Source organism: Phlebotomus papatasi, chromosome 1, assembly GCF_024763615.1.
Source record: "Phlebotomus papatasi isolate M1 chromosome 1, Ppap_2.1, whole genome shotgun sequence".
Taxonomy (NCBI): domain Eukaryota; kingdom Metazoa; phylum Arthropoda; class Insecta; order Diptera; family Psychodidae; genus Phlebotomus; species Phlebotomus papatasi.
The window spans coordinates 42,482,413-42,502,919 of NC_077222.1; the positions used below are offsets into that span (position 1 = coordinate 42,482,413).

General features: G+C 34.5%; 4 protein-coding genes across 7 annotated transcripts in view; 3 read left to right on the plus strand and 1 right to left on the minus strand.

Annotated features, from left to right (window-relative positions):
- The first annotated feature begins 23 nt into the window (after positions 1 to 23).
- Positions 24 to 1,961, plus strand: LOC129799789 (exonuclease 1). Its single transcript, XM_055844006.1, has one exon. The coding sequence runs from the start codon at positions 97 to 99 to the stop codon at positions 1,897 to 1,899; it is 1,803 nt and encodes a 600-aa protein (XP_055699981.1). The 5' UTR covers positions 24 to 96; the 3' UTR covers positions 1,900 to 1,961.
- LOC129799790 (RNA pseudouridylate synthase domain-containing protein 1-like) lies at positions 1,885 to 2,990 on the minus strand. The gene is made up of 2 exons (XM_055844007.1): positions 2,738 to 2,990; positions 1,885 to 2,673 (listed from the first exon to the last, which is right to left on the minus strand). Exons 1-2 carry the CDS (start codon positions 2,921 to 2,923, stop codon positions 2,002 to 2,004), a joined length of 858 nt encoding a protein of 285 aa, XP_055699982.1. The 5' UTR covers positions 2,924 to 2,990; the 3' UTR covers positions 1,885 to 2,001.
- A 127-nt stretch (positions 2,991 to 3,117) lies between these two features.
- LOC129799791 (phosphoglycerate mutase 2-like) lies at positions 3,118 to 10,055 on the plus strand. 3 transcript variants are annotated; one of them, XM_055844008.1, is made up of 5 exons: positions 3,756 to 3,820; positions 4,279 to 4,480; positions 8,844 to 9,009; positions 9,073 to 9,570; positions 9,638 to 10,055. In XM_055844008.1, the coding sequence occupies exons 3-5, from the start codon at positions 8,904 to 8,906 to the stop codon at positions 9,799 to 9,801; spliced, it is 768 nt and encodes a 255-aa protein (XP_055699983.1). In that variant the 5' UTR covers positions 3,756 to 3,820; positions 4,279 to 4,480; positions 8,844 to 8,903; the 3' UTR covers positions 9,802 to 10,055. The 3 variants fall into 3 exon arrangements, 2 of the variants coding, with proteins under 2 accessions (XP_055699983.1, XP_055699985.1); XM_055844010.1 differs by lacking the exon at positions 4,279 to 4,480 and having other exon boundaries at positions 3,762 to 3,820; XR_008751550.1 differs by lacking the exons at positions 8,844 to 9,009; positions 9,073 to 9,570; positions 9,638 to 10,055 and adding an exon at positions 3,118 to 3,184 and having other exon boundaries at positions 3,274 to 3,820.
- Positions 10,056 to 13,150: 3,095 nt separating this feature from the next.
- The window catches only part of LOC129799792 (alpha-1,6-mannosyl-glycoprotein 2-beta-N-acetylglucosaminyltransferase), a 78,830-nt gene continuing 71,473 nt past the window's right edge, over positions 13,151 to 20,507 (plus strand). For both annotated transcript variants that reach the window (XM_055844011.1, XM_055844012.1), the window contains exon 1: positions 13,151 to 13,502. The gene's annotated coding sequence lies outside the window, so the exon portion shown is untranslated. The remainder of the gene's footprint in view (positions 13,503 to 20,507) is intronic.

The window sequence follows — 20,507 nt, forward strand, 5'->3', positions numbered from 1 at the left end:
AATGCTCCCCAGGATGTCACAAATTTGGCGGGAAAACATAGAAAAGTGCGGTTATGTGTTAGTATCTGAATTTGCATTGCGAGGTGATCCAAAATCATGGGTATCACTGGATTAATCCCTTTCTTGGAGAAATCTTCTCGCCCATTGAATTTGAGGGAGATCCGTGGGACAATAGTAGCTGTGGACACATACTGTCTGCTGCACAAAGGAGCTTATTCATGCTCCGACAAGCTTGCTCGTGGCGAGGAAACTAATCTCCATATTCAGTATGTGCTGAAATATGTGAAGATGCTCCTACAGTACAAGATAAAACCAATAATGGTATTTGATGGGCGTCACTTGCCTGCTAAAGCACTGACCGAAGAACGTCGTAGAGAATCCCGGAAGCAAGCACGCATTCTGGCTGGAAAATTCCTGAGAGAGGGCAATGTTGAACAAGCACGAAGTCAATTTCGTCGTTGTGTGGACATCACACACGAAATGGCTCTGGAAGTGATGAAGGAGTGTCGGAAGATTAAGGTGGATTCAATAGTAGCACCCTACGAGGCAGATGCTCAGCTGGCTTTCTTCAATTTGTCCGGAATTGCTGAGTACATCGTGACTGAGGATTCTGATTTGTTGCTCTTTGGCTGTTCCAAGATTCTCTTCAAGCTGGATCTGGCTGGAAATGCACTCTTTGTGGATGCCAGCAAACTCCACGTTTCGATGGGATGTCGCCTTGAGAAGTTTACCTTTGACAAATTCAGAAATATGTGCATCCTCTCTGGATGTGACTACTTGGATTCTCTGCCTGGTATCGGATTGGCTAAAGCATGTAAGTTTTTCCTGTTGACAGAGGAGACAGATCTCAGGAGGGCTCTGCCGAGGGTTCCATCCTACCTAAAATTGAAGAATCTTACCGTAAGTCCGGAATATATTGAGCAGTTTCTTCAGGCTGTGGCCACATTCAAGCACATGTGGGTCTTTGATCCTATCACGAGGAAAATGGTGCGTCTGCAGGAGCCTGAGACGGATTTCTCCTCGGAACTCCTGCAAAATGCCGGAGAAGAGCTAAGCAGGAGTGTTGCTTTTCAACTTGCTCTGGGCAATCTTGATCCCTTTACCCTGCAGTCTGTTGACAATTGGAATCCAGATACTGATGCTGGAGATAGTCGAAGTATTTGGCACAGGTCTGGATATTCAGTTGCCTCGCCGAAGAAGAGATCTCGCCATGTAGAAGTTCTCAAAGCGCGAAATCACTGTGTTCAGGAAGAAAAGACTCATCAAAATTTGGCTAGCATTTATTTGACAGAATCCCAAACGGATGTTTCGAGTCCGGAGAAAACCTCGCCGAAGGCTTTCTCTCCATCCTCAAGGAAAAATCCCTTTCGCCTGGACAGATCTGCGGAATCCTTAGAAGTCGAAGTATCCCCTTCGTATGTGTCGAATGTAATGAAAGCCTCGAGTTCTGACTCGGAATCCGGTCAGGAAGCTTCCAAGGGTCCTCGGAAGTTGAGTAAATTCTGTCGAACTGTGCTCAACAATCAGCAAAATGTCGTTAGTAGATTCTTCTATTCCGGATCTGGAATTCTCAGTACCCAGTCTGAAATGCAGCCTACGAATGAAAAGACCCCTGAAAAGACTGCAGCTCCTCAACATCTCCTCGATATTTATGGACAGGAAGAGATTACCACGGCAATTCGGCAGAATCTCCTGGCAGTCTTTGAGGAAAATGAGGAGAATCAATTTATCGAGAAACCTGTTGCCGTTCAAGAGTTTAAATCCCCACCCAGAAAGATGCCCAGGATTGATACTGCCCCAAAAGTGCCTTGTCGGGTGTCTGGACTAAAGAAAGCTGCTACTGATCCCAAAAAGTTGGTTCAGAGTACCCTCAGTAAGTTTGGATTTGTTAGGAAGTGACAAAATGAATTTTAATGGAAGGAACATTCATGCAATAAATAATACCACACTCTTTACAATTTCTTTTTCTGAACACTCTTGCACGGTTTTTTTGTTTTTTTCTCAAAAAGCCTCCAGTGAATCGAGTTTCCCGAGGGCATCCTGCAGACTGCAAAGGGTCTCCTTAATCCTCCAACGTCCAGTGAGATTGCTGAGTATAAAGGGATCTTCTCGGTCTACCCTCAATTTTTCCACATCGCCCTCTGTCTTAATCCTGATTAGTTCAATCATGAGATGCTCACTCCTTGGATGCATGACATCATCATAGAGAGTATCCCCAATTATTGGATGCCCAACTTCCTTCAGATGCACCCGAAACTGATGCTTTCTGTCACCACGCAGAGACTTCAAGACAATTTTACTACTGAACTCCTCTTCGAAATATCCCGTTTCCACCAAAATCACCTGCGTGGTGCAATCACAGGGACTGTAGCAGTGCTCCCAATCCGTTGAAGTGCACATCCTCACGACAGGTGACTTGTATCGCAAATCCCGCCCAATTGGAGCATCAATACGGATCTCCAGCTGCTCCATGAGTCCCTTAACAATAGCCACATAGTATGTGTGCAATCTCCGGGTATTTTTGAGACTCTCACTCCCTTCCTCGTGCACCCCAACAGGATACAAACCACTAAATCCTGCATCAGCCTGAAAACATCTCCGGAAAACACCCTTTTGTGTCTCTCTATCACCAACATTTCCCAATTGTTCCTGAACTGTAGCCCACAGAGTCACCTTCAAGACAACAAGAAGCCCCCTTGAGTGCCCCAAACCCCCGGAATAGTCAGGTTTTCCTCACCTCCTTGACATTGGGTGGCTTGAACACAACCACAAAGTTCTCACTGCGAAAAACCACCTCCAATGGCGGATAATCCTCACAAATTGGAATTAGAATACGAGATAAACCTTTGCTAAACTGATCCGTAAAGAAATCTAACAATGTGCTACCTAAAATTTGCAAAAAACTATCAAAATAAAACAGCATTTTCCAGCACAGAAAAACATTCACATCAAAACAACTTTTAGTTCATATTTGACCTACTGGCGCTAGTGTTCCATCTTTGCGGAAATTCACCACTTTTTGCAAGTGTCAGTCGAAGAAAATTTTGCTCTCCAAAGCACATTATTTTTTCTCAAAAAAACCATGATCTCTTCGCGGCTTTTGGGTGTTGTGGCACGAAATGCTGTTCAACAGCGATCAATCTCCGTCGTCGCAGGACCACCACGTGTGAAAATGTCCAAAGCTGTAAGTACCTTGCCGGAATTCCCATCCCTCTCCATTACGTAAGCGTAAGCTCGCATTCTCGGGATAATTCCTTGATTTCTTACTTTCAGGAACACTTTGTCCTCGCCTCTATCATGATGGGAAGTTTCGTTACCGTTCCCCTGTGGATTCTGGCCCATATCAGGGAATACCGAGGAATTGCATAAATGCTCTCCATTCCGGAGGTAGAAATAGTAATTGAATGTGGCAGATTTCAACCAATTGCGGAGGATATCCAATGATGCCTTCACTGGATTTCGCTGTAAATGGTCGAGATTAATAAAATTCATGTAATTATGTAAGGATAATTGTAATATTTTGAGTATGTTAGATGGAGACAATTTTTTTTTAGAAATGAGCCCCATGTGCGAGAGAGATGGCATGTGAGTGGTGAATTTCTCTGTTTTGACGTCTTCCTTTTTCTTTTCAAAACAAAAGCTCCGCTTATAGTGTTCAGAAAATCATTTTATTATTTTGCGTAGATTGAGAATGAATTTTCACAAAATACCAGTGCTACAGAGGAATACTAATGAGTGGTGTGAATTTTGTGTAGTTCACCAGTGTGCCTATTTGGAGTGAAGGAGTGAATTAGCACGGATAATAGATTTTCTGTAAAAGGTAGGTGGAGTAAATTGTTTACACACAAAATTTCAAGAAAGGGCGGCCACCACTCCAAGATTTTTTTTTACAAAGTCTCTTCTTCCACTCTGAAGATGAATAAATCTCAGCATGAGGCATAAATCCATCATCTCTAATTCATTTCCAAACTATTGAACACGCCAAACAATAAATATGCGCATTAGAATATTGTTTAAATTTAAAATAAGATTTAATTAGAAGCACTATTGTCTTTGGCGTCCAAACTCCTCTTTTGGCTTGATATTATTGTTTATTCACGCTGATATCAATTTTTATCTATTAGTACGCTTAATTGGGTAAACATCCTCAGGGAGATATTCCCACAGTTACGCTCTCTACTCACTTGTACAGCATCCGCACCCATAAAGTACCTCCCCCCGGACTCCCCAAAACGTTGTGCAAATTTCCCGCCAAAAAACATATTGGTGCATTTGCAGTTTTTCTGTTGAGGAAACTCCGGAAGTTGTGGTGAGGAGTGGTGCATGCATAAAAAGGTTCTCCTGTTCAGTAACTGTAAAATCCTCAATTGGAGTAGCAGACGCTGCGCTTCTCTCCGCGTGATCTCGCGCCCTACACACGAAAAGGTTCTCATCCATCAGTTGATTGTCTTCCTGAATTCTCGAATCTCCATCGACAAAGGTCAGTAAAATAGCTTTTTATTAAGGCCGAGTTGTCGCTTCTTTCAGCAGCAGAAGGTCGTGTGCTCATCTTATCTTTGCTACAAAATTATTTTTTCCTCGGAATATCTACTGATTGGATTTATATGGGATTTATTTCTGCGAATAATTTTGTATGTCGAATGATACTCAATGCCTTTATATTTATCTCTGTGCTACTGAAAATTGAATCACCATAAAAATTTTTATCATTTCTCGAAGGAAAAATGAGAATTTTTTTGATCACGCGTCTTGTGATAAAGGTTTTTTTCACCACCGATTATTTTCGTGGTATATTTATTATTGTTTTTTTTTATGAAAAAAATCTATTTTATTTTGGTATAATGTTCAGCGCACAATAACTTTTGTTTGTAAACATGTTTTTAAAATTTCCTATGAGAATGAGCGAGATGACTAGATCTAGATCTCACTTACTCTCATTGAAATGTCAAAAACATGTTTACAAAACAAAAGTTATTGTGCGTTGCACATAATGATGCTCGTAAATTAGAAAAATAATTAATGGTTAATTTATTTTCATGATCCTCTTACTCGTACGTTAATATATCCGCTCATCCTGAACTTATTAAAATTGTTTCAAAGTTTTCTTGAAATTTAGTACACCTAAACTAACGACACACTCAATATAAACATTTAAAAATAATAAAATCATTTTAGTACAGAGCTTTTTTCAATGTTTAGTTTTTTTTTTATTTTATTAGGAAAATTTTCTTAATTTTTTTTAATAATGAATACAAATTTGATGTGTTTTTTATTACACACTATTTTATGTAAAAAAGTAAAAAAAAAATCAGTTTAGTACTGACATGTGCTAAAATTATGATTTTAGTTTTACAAAAAATACTTAGCAAATTTAAAATTGTCATCAGTTTACACATTATTAGTTTTGACAAACTTAGACCAATATCTGCGTATAATCTGTACTAAATTTGTGGCACGGTGTACCTAATTTTTGTCATCTCTGAATAAATCAGACTAGTATAGTACTAGTCGTGGACGAAACAAAAATGATCTACAACACGGTTCATGGTGCTATTCCCATGAAAAATGAGTAGGGGAAATCTTTCTTCTGAACATTTGTTTTAGTACAGGATTCACCTCCATGGCAAGTTCTCTTTTTTATATGGAGCTATTTGAAGCCAGCTCTTTTACTCAGATTACAAGACGATAGGACAAAATTTATTTAGACAGAACTCGAGTATATATTATCCCTCAACATTAGATCAGTATCTTCTAAAAGGAAATCAGGAGGGGAATTCTGTAACGCTCTGGCAATGCCATATGACAAATTGGGTTCGAATCTTATACGGGCTTCAGACCTAAGACTTAACCATCTGGCTTAAATCCTCTAATTCCTAATCAGGCACGATTTTTTTTTAGAAAATTGTTTAGGATTGGATTATAAGGGCAAAAGATTCATTAGATTTTGAAAAATCAATAAAATTGCTCGTTATTCAGATTTTTTAGACCTTCGGGAACTGGGCTAAACCTCCAGTCTGAAGCCGGTATTAGGAGAGCTTTTTCGAAAGAAATTGCTCCTAGTGTGTAGAGGCCTTAAACCACTTATCTGCTATTAAGAAGGACCCTTAAGCCAGGAGAATTAGCTTTGGTGAGGAAATAGCTCTTGAAGCAACTTTTTCACGGTTTTATTAAAAATTTGCACGAAGAGGTACCAACTATAGAGGTATTAGGTGAGATTCTTAACAATCTCACCTACTATAATCCTAACAAAATTTCATGTCGTCCGATCGACCTCAAACTTGGCCAAAATGTGTTTCGCCACTTCCTGATCACGAATATATGGGGGGCTAAGTTACGTTCCCGGCCGGCCGTCCGGCCGCTCTTTGGAGCTTAATAGCTCCTAAACTAAAAAAGATATCGACTTGCGGTTTTCGGCAAAGGTTAAATATCGTATGAAAATTGCAACATGGTGCATTGACCCCCCACCCCCCACCCCTCCTTCCGCCATTTTGAAGACCCCCCTTTTTTTGTTTTCTCAATAGCTCCGCCCCTATGGCATCGAGCGGGCTCAAATTTTAGTATGTTATAGCTGGGCCTTAGAGCTTTCCATCAGTACCAAACTTAAGGTCCCCCGACCCCCCTGACCCGAGCTATAAGGGTCCAAAAAAAATTTCTTAAAATGGCCATAACTCCGGTTCTAATTGTCAGAATTTAAAAAGTGAGGGCTTTTTGGAAAGCTCTCATGAAATGCCACTTCTCCTTCTAACATCGCAAGTTCATAAAACCACCGCTAGGGGCGCTATTATTAAAAAGAAAATTTTTAAATCTTATAAGTTAAATAACTCAAAAATTCCTTATGCAATCGGGCTGAAATTTTAGTATGTTGTAGCCGTTGATTATACCTATCAAACAAAAAAAACCTTAAGTCGATCCATAACCCCTGACCCGAGCTATAAGGGGTCAAAGTTCGAACATTGACCGGCCTCTATCTCCGGTTCTAATTAACATAGCGACATAAATTTTACCTTTTTGGTTTCGTCTCGATGAGCACTTTCAGATGGAAGTTCAAAAAGTCACCACAGGTGGCGCTGTGATAGCGTCAAAATTCATCGAAATTCAAAGACATTTTTCTCAAAAACGGCATTGTGCAAGTTAATGAAATTTTAGTATGTTGTAGTCCAGTCTAGGACGTTTCCAAAATGGTGCGTATGCGCGCTGTGGTTTCAATAGAACCGGAGATATGAGGGGTCAAATTTCACGAAATTCAAAAAATCATATCTCCGGTTCTATGTGACCGATTTTGATGAATGAGGGCTTAAACGAAAGATCTCACCAAATGCTACAACTTTATAGAATATTTGAACTTCGTGGGACCAACACCAGGGGCGCCACAGTCGAAAAACCAATTTCAATATCACATAACCTCAATTATCTCGACTGTCGCTGAACCGATTTTGATGATTACTTCGACATAATTCTAGAGCACATTTGTCTCTACATTTCGTCCATACATCATTTTCCACTCAGACCACGCTATCACTCCGATTTTGCCGTTTAAGTGTGAAAAAATTGATTTTTCCCATAATAACGCTTTGAAATCACTCAGATGCCAATTTGACTGCCTCTACTCCACCAAGACACTTAAAATAGGGTTTTAAATGGAAAGTCCCACAAAATACAACAATTCTTTGATATAGTTGAAGTTCAACAAATAACTACTTGGGGCACTCTGGATGAAAAGACGAGTTAAGAAACAAAAAACCTCGATTATCTTGGCTTCTGAGTAATCGATGAGATCATGTTCTATGCGAAAATTATAGAGAACATTCTGGTCTACATTTCATCCATATATCACTTTTCTGTCAGTTCATCCAAATCCTTGATATTTTGGTTTAAATACAAAATTTGTATAATTTCACGAATTTGATTCAAGACAACTGAATGGCGTCTCCCAACTTCAGCTCTAAATCGAATTTGCATGCACTCCGAGTTAGCTCACGTTAAGAATCTCACCTACATAAGCCGGTTAGGATTATCTGTCCCTTTTATTTTTTCCTCAGATTATTTACAAACTAACTTTTATTTTAAATATATTTAGGATAATAGTAATTTTCTATCGTAGGTTGGTTTAGTACAGCCATGTGCTAAATATTTAACCAAACCTGCTGTTCTCTTAACATTTTTATAAATTCTTAATATTAGTTTTTCAGTGTAATTTCTAAAAACCATAAAAATATTTCCTATAAGGATCTTAACGAATCCTAGCATTTTAAATTGATATAGTGTACAGAAAAAATGAGTTGAATTGCCTAATCTCTATGACGGTTATTTTTTCTATAAATTAAGTAAATTCAATACACACAAAATGCAGATGATCGTAATCAGTCACATGCAGGTTGATTCATCACAAGGTAGTTTCTTACAGGTGTTATAATATCTTTCGAAGCCAATTTTAAGCAAATATTACAGCAAAAATATTTGGATAATTGTTGCTTCAATTTATATTGCTTCATTTTGCAAAAAAAAAGTGCTTCATCAACTGAATTTTTTAAGCACGTGATGCCTAAAATCCATATAAAATCTCTGTTTGCTTATTAAATAGATAATAAATGTATAAACATCCGAAATATTATCTCATATATATAAAATATTTGAAAAAGAAAACAGTTGTGCACATGATCTCTGTGAGTTGCAATTTTTTGACTAAATAGGAGGAAAATGAGGAAAACGGTTTAATTTTTCAATTACTCTAGTTAGGCACGCAATTCCCTGCAGAGTTGGATTAATTTATTCCCTGATTAGTGATTCTTGAAACTTTCAATGTCTCTTTTTCATTGGTGATTAATTCACTCTCGCGCTTGCAGATAAAAGTATTGGAGAATTTTCTTGGGCTTTTATTTGAACTTGAAGGAAAAGGGAAAATCATGAGTAGTGCACCTTATCGTGTGGTATTTGTTCGTCATGGGGAGAGTGAATGGAACAGCCTGAATCTCTTCTGTGGCTGGCACGATGCTGAGCTGAGTGATAAAGGCAAGTGTGATCAGTGGACTGACAAAAAAAAGAGTCCAGATTGATAAAGAGACTTTTGTGCAGGAAAATGGGATGCCGTTAAGATCTCTGCAGAAGCACTAAAACGTGCTAATTTTGCCTTTGACGTTGCCTTCACGTCTGCCCTCACGCGAGCCAATCAGACACTCGAATTGATCCTCAGCGAGATGAATTGCACAAAGATTCCTGTGCATCAAGCCTGGCGGCTCAATGAGAGACACTATGGGGGTTTGACGGGATTCAATAAGAGACAAATGGCCGAGGTGTATGGGGAGGAGCAGGTTCAGATCTGGCGGAGGAGTTTCGATGTTCCACCGCCCAGGATCACCTGTCTCAATCCCTACTACAATGCCATCAAGACCAACAGCAAATTCAGAAAAATTCCCACAAATGACTTCCCAGATGCAGAAACTCTCAAATCCACCATGACCAGGGTTATACCGTACTGGGAGGATTCTATTGTCCCAGAAATTCGTCAAGGGAAGCGTGTGTTGATTGTAGCTCATGGTACAAGTCTTCGAGGTCTCGTGAAGCATATTGAATGTAAAAGGACTTTTATATTAATTCATGTGGGCTTTATTCTAATAGGGCTTTTCTTTTACTGTACCAGCTCTCACGGAGGCTGAAATCATGAAGTTCAATCTGCCAAACAGCATTCCCTTCTACTATGATCTCGACGAAACGATGAAGCCTGTGGGAAAAATTAAATTTCTAGCTGATGACAAAACTGTTATCAGTGCAATGAACAAAGTAGCGTCGATAGATAGTAAATAGCGAAGTTGATTTTACTATAAACCAGATACACTATTTTATTCAGGTACTAAAGATAACTAAAATAAAAAAAAAGATAAGAGAAGGCCGTAGCAAGTACAAATTTACTAACCATCACAATCATTCTTTCTTGGATGTTCTAATGGTGTTTCTATTTTTTATTGACAATATTGTTTTAAAATATACGTACAATAGTGTACTATTTCAAGAGATTATTTGATAAATAAACCATTGATATAAGTGTTGCATGGAAATTTGTATTTTATTGAAGCAAATTCTCTGTCGAGAAGTTGGAAATTGCGCCAAAAATTACGCGGGATTTCTGCAAAAGCTTTCTAGTGGATCCGGTGGCGTTATGGCGTCTATACACTAGAGAAATTTATGTCCAATATTGAAGAGTTTTTCCTACACAAGCGTAGGGAATTTGCTTCAATATGGACATAAATTCCTCCAGTGTGTAGAGGCCATAAGTGGATCCGGTCCGGTGGCGTTGGAAGCAGCTTCATTGTGAACTGAAGAGTGATAAAAACAGGTAAGAGAAGCCAAAATGAATTAAAAATACCCTCTGGCCTAGCCCGCCTAGCCCATGAATTAATGCAATTTTTATTGCTCTATCCCTACTCTATAGTCTTATTAATTCCAGATCATATTTAATGATGATAAATATTGATTATTAATATATTGTTTTTGTAATTAACCAAAATCTTAACAAAAAAGAGTCTCTCTACACACATCTTTAACTTCCCTTCGCCAAAGCTTGCCTTAAAATTTTCCTACTTTTAAAGTTTAATTAAATTAATTACTGATAAGTTTTTTTAAATTTTTTTTTAACTTTTCATTTGTACAGTACACAATTAATATAATAGAAGTCTAGTAAGCCCCTTAAGACCTTAAGATTAGGGTTGGAAAAACACAAGATCGAATCTCAGGAACGTTTACGAACAAAAGTTAGGAGAATAGGAGAATTGTTGTATTAGGTGAGATTCTTAACAATCTCACCTACTATTTTATTTTATCCTCACAATATTAGCAATCCTAATATTTACTTTAAAAAGTCTTTCAAAAAATTTCTTTTATTTACTTTTCGTGTGATAAAAAACCTTTATTTTGTAAATAACAAAAATATAGCATTATAAAAGGACAAAGGCATGGTTATAACAGATCACATCTAATCTAAAATAAAAATTGATAAATATTTAACAAAATTTGATATCAGAAATAGTTTTACAGGGAAGAATATGCGTTACTTTAAAAATGCAATGTGTAAATTTTATTTTAAATTAAAATAAAACAGAAAGTTGACGGAGCTGTGATTTTATTCCTAACTTTTCGTTTGCAAGAAAACTAATTTATTTAACCATTCCAGTTTTAGGAGAACGTTATTATTGGATGTCTAATTTAGCATTAAAATAAAAAATCTTATGAAAATGGAAGTGATTCTCTAAAGGCCTCTTCAGACTTGAAGCAATTTCTTTAACCCTTTAAGGGCGATTGGGTCACCGGTGACCCAAAAATGAAATTTTTCCTACGGCCTTTTAGAGTTTGTGCTCTAAAAAGTCAGAAAGTGTTTTTTTTTCTTTAAAAAGTCACTTTTAAAGAATATTTCCCCTATTTAGAGAAGGTTCATATCCAGGACCGAAAGCTCTGGGCAAGATTGAAGTGTTTTTTTTTGTGAGGTGACTTCAAACCCATTGGCCATCACGGAAGTGTCCCCTTTCTATACATATCACGCCAGTCCTTCTTATTTCCCCTATCATTGTAGGCAGAAACGTCAAAATTTTTTTTAAAAAGGCAATTTTTGACGAAAATTGCTTTAAGTATGTAGACGCCGTAATTTTAAAAATAAATTGTTATAACAAAGATCATATAAAACGTAATCTATAAAAAACACATTTTCAGAATGGAAAAATCTTAGGAACTAGTAGAATTCAATAAATTTAATTTATTAAAATTAAAAACGAAATACAAAAAATAATTAATACTAAATTAAACGACTTGATAATGTGGAAACAGAATCGGGTAAAAAATTGAAGAATGTATTTATTAAAATTTATTTCGAGATATTTGTCAAATAGCTAAATAATTCAATAAATTCAGGATTGTAAAGTTTGAAAGTGACAATCATAACACTCAATTTGGTCCCTAAACCTAAGTAAAATTAGGAAGATTTCATGAAATCGAAATTCATATTCTTTTTTCTCAGACGTTCGCACACAGGTCTGTCTATCTTATTCCTTTGTCCTCTTCTTCTCCTTTCCAACATTACGACAAACTTAACTTTGTTCAGTCTAATTTTAAGTGCAAGAGTGGGATATTATGTAAAATATTTGAGAAAGACAAGGATGTGAATTTTGATTTTATGAAATTTTCCTAGTCTAATTGGAGGCATATTGACTGAATTTTGATGTTAAATTGAATTACATATATTATCCGAAATTAAGAAAAGGGAATAATAAAGGTTCAATTTAGATTTCTGTACTATTTTAAATAGAAAATAAATTTCTCCACCTGTTAGATTAGGAAAATTTCATGTGATCTAAATTCGTAACCCTTTCTTTTTCAAACGTTTCGCATCTTCCCTACCTTTGTATATTCAACACAACTTCTTTTTAAAATCATGACAAATTAAATCTAGTTAATATGTCCTTTTTGTCCAATTTCAGTGCCAAAAACGGAATAGACATATACAAAACGTTTGAGAAAAAGGATGCGAATTTCGATTTCGCGAAATTTTCTTGATCTAAGGTCTTCTACACACTAGAGAAATTTATGTTCATATTTGCCAGCTTTTCCTATAAAAGCGTAAGCAATTTGCTTCAATATGGACATAAATTTCTCTAATGTGTAGACGCCATAAAAGGTGTGTCAGAGGCAAGCTTAATAACAATAATTTCTTTATCTGAAATATTTTTCCAAAAAAAAAATGAGATGGTTTTCAAACTGAGCATATTATTATAGTTCTTAAAGATTGATTAAAAATTTTCTAGATCTAGCAATTATTAAAAATTATTATTTTTATTCGATGTAAACAATTTGAGAAAAAAAATCTTGAGAAGCACGGATGAGCTGTGCAATGTGTGCAATCATCTGCAAACCATGAATCTAAGGAAATTATAATGAGGTGAGCTTAGATATTTAATTTAAGGTATTATTCAAAAATAGGGCTTCTTTGGAGAAATAATTTCTTCTGTAAAAAAAATTATTGAATTTGATTGGTCTTGATATAATAGTGCAGTAGCGGTTATTTTTGAATTGAAAAAGAAGCCGTGAAGTTGCCTGATAAAAGTGTTCAACTTGAAGTTCGTGTAGATTGGTCTGTGCCACACAAAAAAATCGGATTCGCTAAAATCGTGACAGTTGACTATGGTCTTTCAACGAGGTAACATCGCTATGCGCTGTTTTGCAGTATATTGATTAAATAAGTGTATGAGGTATTTCCTCAAAAATGCCTCAATCAGTGTGACCAAGTGTGACCCAGTGAACCTTGAGACACTTTCCTTAATCGTGGACAATCAAAGGAATTGATCAGAAAGGTTGTTCCAGACTCTAACGCCTCAAATCAAGTGCACCCAAATAAACAAAAGGACAAGTGCTTTATTCAGGAGTTTGGCCAGAAAAGTAACCATCGTGTGGAAAAACAACATGATTATCGCTTTTTCACCGATCGTGACTCATTATCACGATGTGTCAATCACAGATAGAAGGTAATTAGGAACAATTTCTCTTTGGCTATCGAATTTTTTTTTCATCAGGGAAATTCACGGGGAGGCTCTCTTAGATATGTCAAAAAGGGGGCTCTTCGCACGCGCTCGTGCATTGCGTGGGCGTCACGAGACAAATGGTGATGATGGGGGCCAGCAGAAGCTCCTCATTAACACATTGCCACAGTCACAATCTGTAAAACTCCAAATAAAAATCTCTTTTTGTCCAGAGGAATTGTGTCTTCCACGCAAGAAGACACTGCGTTTATTTAATTAGACACTATGCTAATTTTGTTTTCCTGTAAATTTCTTCTCTACACTCTCTCAAAACTTTAGTCAGTACCAGTTGCCAAAGGAGTTCCCCAAACAACCACAAAAATATTATTCAATAGAGAGAAAACTTGCTAATTCCTTGGAGATTTTTCCAAGAAAAAAAAAAAACAAATCCCTCCGGAAAAGACTTTCTTGTAGATCATTGATTTTTTGACCTATAAATCTCTAGAGAAAATGAGATTAATTCTGATGATTTGGTGCAGTTTCACTTTCATATTCGCTCACCGTGTGTGTGGACAACAAAACCACACGGCATGTCTCATAAAATTGCATGTAAAATGTGGTGAAACAGAGATAAGAAGAAATGAGGAGGAAAAAAATAATTGTAGTCTCGTGAAGTGAAATGTCGTTTTTCAGGAAAATCCTCTTATTAGGCACGAAAATTGAGGGACGTATAAGCAAAAGTTGTCCGAACACGGTTCAGTGACTTTTGGAAGACGCGATTGTAAAGCAATTTATTTAATTGCTTAATAACTCTTTGCATTATTATGAATGCTAGAAGTTGAAGTGAGTCAAAGGGACCTAAAAAATTAATGAGCAAAAGTTTTTTACGATCTCCAAATGAATTTTTCTAAAGTCACAGATTTTTGGTGGCAGGAAATAAACTTTTGAAATGATTAAAAAGGTTAATGTCTTGTCCAGAAATTCTTTTTTTTTGTGCTTCATTTCCTCGTATTTGACCGCAGAAAGTTTATATTACAAAATATGAGGTTATTTTGAGTTTAACCCTATAAAAAAGTTTTTTTTTTCTAGTTTATGTGAATGGCTGGATTAGAGCAATGTCTTGTATATTACTTTTTATTTCACGATTTTTTTCTCTAAAAATTAAAGGAAAATCGTTTATCATTTTGAATTATACCTATGTAGCGCATAATAACTTTTGTTTTGTAAACATATTTCTGGCATTTCAATGAGAGTGAAAGAGATCTAGATCTAGTCATCTCTCTCACTCTTATATGCAGTTTCGAAAACATGTTCACAAAACAAAAGTTATTGTGCGTTGGGAATTATGCCCAGCGCACTATAACTTTTGTTTTTAAACATGTTCTCAGAATTATGAGAGTGAGCGAGATGACTAGATTCAGATCTCAATCACTCTCATTGAAATATCAAAAACATGTTTACAAAACAAAGGTTATTGTGCGTTGGGAATTATATAAAAGTAGCTAACATTTTTCTTGAAAAACAAACAAATGGATACTCATTTAAACCAAGGGTTCAAAAGAATTTTTGCATAATTTACCCCATTCATCATTTTCCGGTTCATAACCAAATTGAACCGATTTATAAATCACTATCTGATCATCTACACTGAGAGAAATCCGAAAAGTTAAAATAACATTCCGGAAATGTTTATTTTACCCTGCACAATTGATCCGAGATCCGTGTAAATATTATGCTTTTCAGGTGTAATAGGAGTTAAAGTTACTCTTGTTCATGTTAATTTTATATTTAAAAAGGTGTAAATTTAACATTAAAAAATGTTGATATATTTTACACCTAAAAAGTGTTAAAGTTATGAGGAAAAAAAGTAAATCGCACCCCCGTTTTTTCTCAGTGTAGTTACTAAGAATTACAATTGAATTCCGGACAAGCATTACTTATCGGTTCATAACCGGTTTATTACCAGTTCATAAATGACCGCAATCAGTTAAGACTGATTAGAGATATTCCAAGACCTTTTCAAAAGACGTAAACATTAAGGACAAAGCTTATTTTGAATGGTTTGTATTAGTGCATATTAAGGGGTTACGTGGGTCACGCGGACTAAAAGAAACAGCATATTTTTCTTTATATATTTTTTCAACATAATAAAAAGATATTTATTTCGAGCTCTTAATCATATATAAAGATACAGCCGGTACAACATTTTAACTATATTTTTCTGAAATTTTCATCATAAAATTTCAGCCGTTGGGACTTGATTTTCAGAGACTTATTTTGAAAAAAACATTACTTTTTCGTGGATACGATTTCTCTCAAAGTAGGGGAGACTGGGGCAAAATTTGTCAAAACGAAAATTTCAATATTCACTATTTTCTAAAATAAAAGAGACTGAAGCTTGAAATTTATGTAAAATAAAAAATAATGAAATTTTGAGCCCTATTATTGGAATATTTGATTTACAGAAAATATCAATACTGATTAGCTCAATTTAAGCACATTTCTCGTTAAGATAAAGAAAAATTATCTTCGACAAAGTTGTAGAGGAATAAATTTCCTATAAAAATATGTCTATTTGATATTTTTAACGTTTGCGAGAGTAAAACGTCACAAATTATCCGAAGATTGACAAAATTTGTCCCAGCAAATTTGAGAATCTCCACAAAATCGACTTTTAGAAAATGATTCGAAAATCACATTTCTTTCGAGATAGAGGAAAGCAGTCTTCTGAAATGTTGTAGAGCAGTAAATTTCCTATAAGAATATGCTCATTATAAAACTTTTAAGTTTTCTCAGAGCTCGTGAAAGAATTAAATATGCGTTTTGACAAGTTTTGCCCCAGTCTCCCTATATTCCTGATACCAAAAAAGTAAATATTTCCTGTTATCTGATGATTTAAATAATTATAATAAATAATAATAATAATAATTTTATTTCTCTTTTATCATCTGTGGTTGCCGCCGACTAAACTCCTTAAACTCGAATTGAACGGTAGATTTTTTTTACCTTGATCGCAACTTATTTTACAAGACAAAATGTGGTGTAAAAATACGCTATAAATCGTATTTTTTTTGTATAAAATTTTGCCAAAAATCAAAATTTGGTTCAAAAGAAATTTAGCGTTTAAGTACGAGTTTAACTCATCAGCTAATAAGAAATATTTAGTTTTTTGACGTCAGATGAATATACTCTGAGAAATCTTGTCCACAAAGGACCGAATAGTAAGGTTTCTTTTCAAAAAAAGGTCTCTGAAAATCAGGTCCCATCGGTTGAATTTTTAAGATTTTTAAATGAAAATTCCAGAAAATGTACGTAGTTTAAATGTTGTACTTTTATACGCGTAAGAACTTAAAAAATAAATATTTATTATGTTGAAAACGAAATTATAGAAAATGTGGTTTCTTCCATAGACTTTTCGACCCATGTAACCCCTCTTAACGTCATCTTTTAAATGGCGTTAAGGGGCAATGTGATGTAATGTAATGTGATGTCGTCAGATCCGGTTTAAAATTTGTAATTACACGTTTTAAACTCAAAAATCAGGAATATGAAACCCGCTAAAATCGATTTTTCCGGTCGTTTATTTTAGCTGATGTTTTAATTTTTTATATGCCTCTTCAAATGATATCCAGTAAGTCTATAAAAATGTAAGTAATCATTTACATTCACGAGAAGATAAAGTTTCAATATCTGTGTTTTTTTTAATTTTTTAAAAGTTTTTCAGAAAAGTTTAATTTTAAGGTACATTCATTATATGTTGCTGACATTTATTTATTTTGATTCTTGTGCAATTTTATATGGCGAAAGATGTGTGGAAACCTTTCGTACTCTGTCTTTTCAATTATCATTATTTTTTCATTTTTTTTGAGGCAGTTGAAGCGCTTCATTTTCTCGGCAAAATAAAAACTTATGTAATTTTCCAAGAAATCACTGATACCTGATAACTTTTTTATCCGCCAGAGAACACTGATTTTTCCCGTGAGTGGCGCTGGCAACTGTTCTCAATTTTGATTACATAATGATTTGATCGAAAAATTAAGCCGCACGTTGTGTAAAAAAATCATCAATTTCATTCTAAATTTTTTTGTATATGGAGAATTTTTAGTACAAAAGAATATAAAAGTGAGTTTAAATTATATGACGTCGCGAAAATTAAAAGAGCTTTGTTAAAAATATAAAATGAAAATATAATTAAAATCACTTTCTATGATAAAATCCAACCAAACTTTTTTTACCGATACAATAAAAATCTTATAACTAATTTTTTGGATTCTTAAATATTTTAATGTTAAAATCAAAGCAGAAAAACGTTTTTTTTTTATTTTGTATGAGAACGGATGGTTAATACGCAAGAACTATTGGAAAAAAATATTGGTTGTTGGATTGCACATGAAAGAATTCACTGTAAATTAATTCATTTCCTCCATGTCCCTCAGGCTCTTTTATTTCACCTTCACAAAAGAAAATCTCTTCGCCCATTGTCTTTCCATTGTTATCGCATACCGTGTAGTTAAAGCAACATTTAACCAATTTGCATTATCAATAGAACAAAACATGTAGGGTGGAGTAACCACTTATCGCCACTTTTAGGAAAAACTGAAATTAATTTAATTATAATTTTTTAAACCCTTATTTTTAAGTAACTTAAATTTGACACAAAGTTACTTAGATATGTTGTCTATAGATATATCAAACTAATAATCCCTGAATTTAACGGTGGATTACTTAAAAAAATATATTTTTATTAAAAATTCAAAAATAACCACTTCTCGCCACCTACTTGAAAAGGCCCAAACTCAATTATTTTGGACAATATTATTAAAAAATATATTCAACGTGGCTTTTTCTTCCCGATATCCTTTTTATTACTCGTATTAATATGATTTTTCTTCGATTTAGCTATAGGTGGCGAGAAGTGGGTCACTGGCGAGAAGTGGTGACACCACCCTAGAGAATATAAAATTTCTATTCTACGTTGCTTTTTCAACTATTGCAATTTTTTCTCTCAATAAATGATGTGGTGGACAAAAAAAAAGTAATTTAATTGAAAGTATGTTTTAGCTGGTATGATAGAGTGTCAGTGGCCTCTCTCAATTTATTTAGTTCAACAAGTCACTGAATTAATTTACTTTAATTATCGTATAGTTTAGTATATTAAACTTATTTACTGTTTTTTGTGCTTTATTGTTTCGCGAAAAAAAAAATAAACATCAACAAAAGTCATACTCTTGCACTAGTATTTCGCAGAGATTCTTTCTTTTTTTTTTCAAATAGAATAATGGTTCATGAATGAATAAGTTTTTGCTTATTGTTAAGTGCTGTTTGGGAATCCTTACGTGTACTCAACACACAAAATTCGCGCGAAAAATGTAATGTGCTCATCAAAACAGTTTTACATTCCCACTGCGGTAAAAGTAATTAATAAAAATTTCAATAGAATTTATGAATTATCGTACAACCTTGAATTTAAAATGATATTGTAAAATAAAAATATTATAGAAGCCCGTTGAACCAGTATGATCTTGATTTTTTTTTTCCATAAATCATCAACTTGTGAAGATAGTTACGTAAAATGAGTAATTTTATTTATATATTAGGTTGTTAACTTTGCCTTTTTTATATTGTAGCAATGTTTTTATATGAATTTATTACAAAGAAAGCCCTCGAGTACACATATTCAATTGTTCCACTCAAATGATCAGTAATTGTCTTCTCTCAAGATTATTAATTTCATTTTCCTGACGTTTGACTTGGCTTTAGCAAGTTCCACATTGTAATTTATTTACTGCATAGAAAAGGAACGAAATTGACATTACTTAAATATCTTTGTAAAATTATCTTTGAAAAAAGGGGTGACGAAGTAGCGGAACTTTGCATGCAGAAAGCTTGTGACTATTATTATTCTATATTCTTCAAAAATTGTTTGTACATTAATTATTTTTATGATAGTAGTTGTTTTGTGATTCTGTTTCTGGGTAAAATAATCGTGCATAAGTTAAACAATTTCTTGTTCACTTCGACATTTTTTTACGTTCATCGGTTTAGAACCGATTAAAACCAACTTATAAATTCGCCTAAAGTCACCTGCACTGAAAAAAATCATTAAACTGTTTGTAAATGTTCCTGAATTCCTACTAGGGACTTACGAGATGCTCTTAACCCTTTAACGACGAGACACTTTCCACGGACTGAAAATTAACAATAAAAATTAAACTGAGAAACATAATCAATGATAAGCCTTACATCTAACCTTGGAAACTCCAACAGAGTCTGATTCGGTGTATTTTTTTCTTCTATGAACGATAGGGACAAAAACAGCCCAAAAATTTCAGTAATTTTTCTGACAATACCAATGAATAATATTTTTCGCTTTAATGAAAAATATTACGTATGAGTATTGTAGTTTTCATTGCCAAAAGGGTTTTGCTTAAAAAAATTGGAAGTATAAAAAATAAATAAAATAATTTATGATTTTGAGAATTTAAAAATTCGCAATTTTTAGCTTAAATATTTACTACATAGCAAATAACTAGAGACTTGCAAAATGTATTCTAGATTCGATTAACCTTTTACTTTACAATTGTGTACAGACCTGAGAAAAAAATAACTTTATGTAGTCAGGAAAAATTATTTTCTTTATGGGACACCGGTGTTCCAATCGTCCTAAAAGGGTTAAATCGTATATCCCACTAAAAAGTTCGTAAAAGTTTGTAATTTTTCACAAACCTTCTTCGTAATATGAACACTTAACAAGTATTTTTTGTTCTTTTACAAACATTTATTCGTACAGTGTAGTTTTTTGACAAAACTTTACAAAAACAAATGACGAAATTTTACGAACATTTTTTTTTGTGTTTACCTCTAACAACTGTTAACTTAAGCTAGATAACCTATTCAACCTCTAGCTAAAAATAACATCTAGGATGTTAGAAAATAAAAAATCGTAATAATCGTTTTCGACATTATATCCCAAAAATGATTTTAAGGAGGGAGAGTTCAAAAAAATTGTGT

Bases quoted from the DNA above. Each gene is read 5' to 3' on its own strand.
- LOC129799791 (XM_055844008.1), top strand. From the start codon at position 8,904: ATGAGTAGTGCACCTTATCGTGTGGTATTTGTTCGTCATGGGGAGAGT. The intron at 9,010-9,072 runs GCAAGTGTGATC...ACTTTTGTGCAG, and splicing joins TGCTGAGCTGAGTGATAAAG to GAAAATGGGATGCCGTTAAG. The intron at 9,571-9,637 runs GTAAAAGGACTT...TTACTGTACCAG, and splicing joins TCTCGTGAAGCATATTGAAT to CTCTCACGGAGGCTGAAATC.
- LOC129799790 (XM_055844007.1), bottom strand. From the start codon at position 2,923: ATGCTGTTTTATTTTGATAGTTTTTTGCAAATTTTAGGTAGCACATTG. The intron at 2,674-2,737 runs GTGAGGAAAACC...GTTGTCTTGAAG, and splicing joins AGCCACCCAATGTCAAGGAG to GTGACTCTGTGGGCTACAGT.
- LOC129799789 (XM_055844006.1), top strand. From the start codon at position 97: ATGGGTATCACTGGATTAATCCCTTTCTTGGAGAAATCTTCTCGCCCA.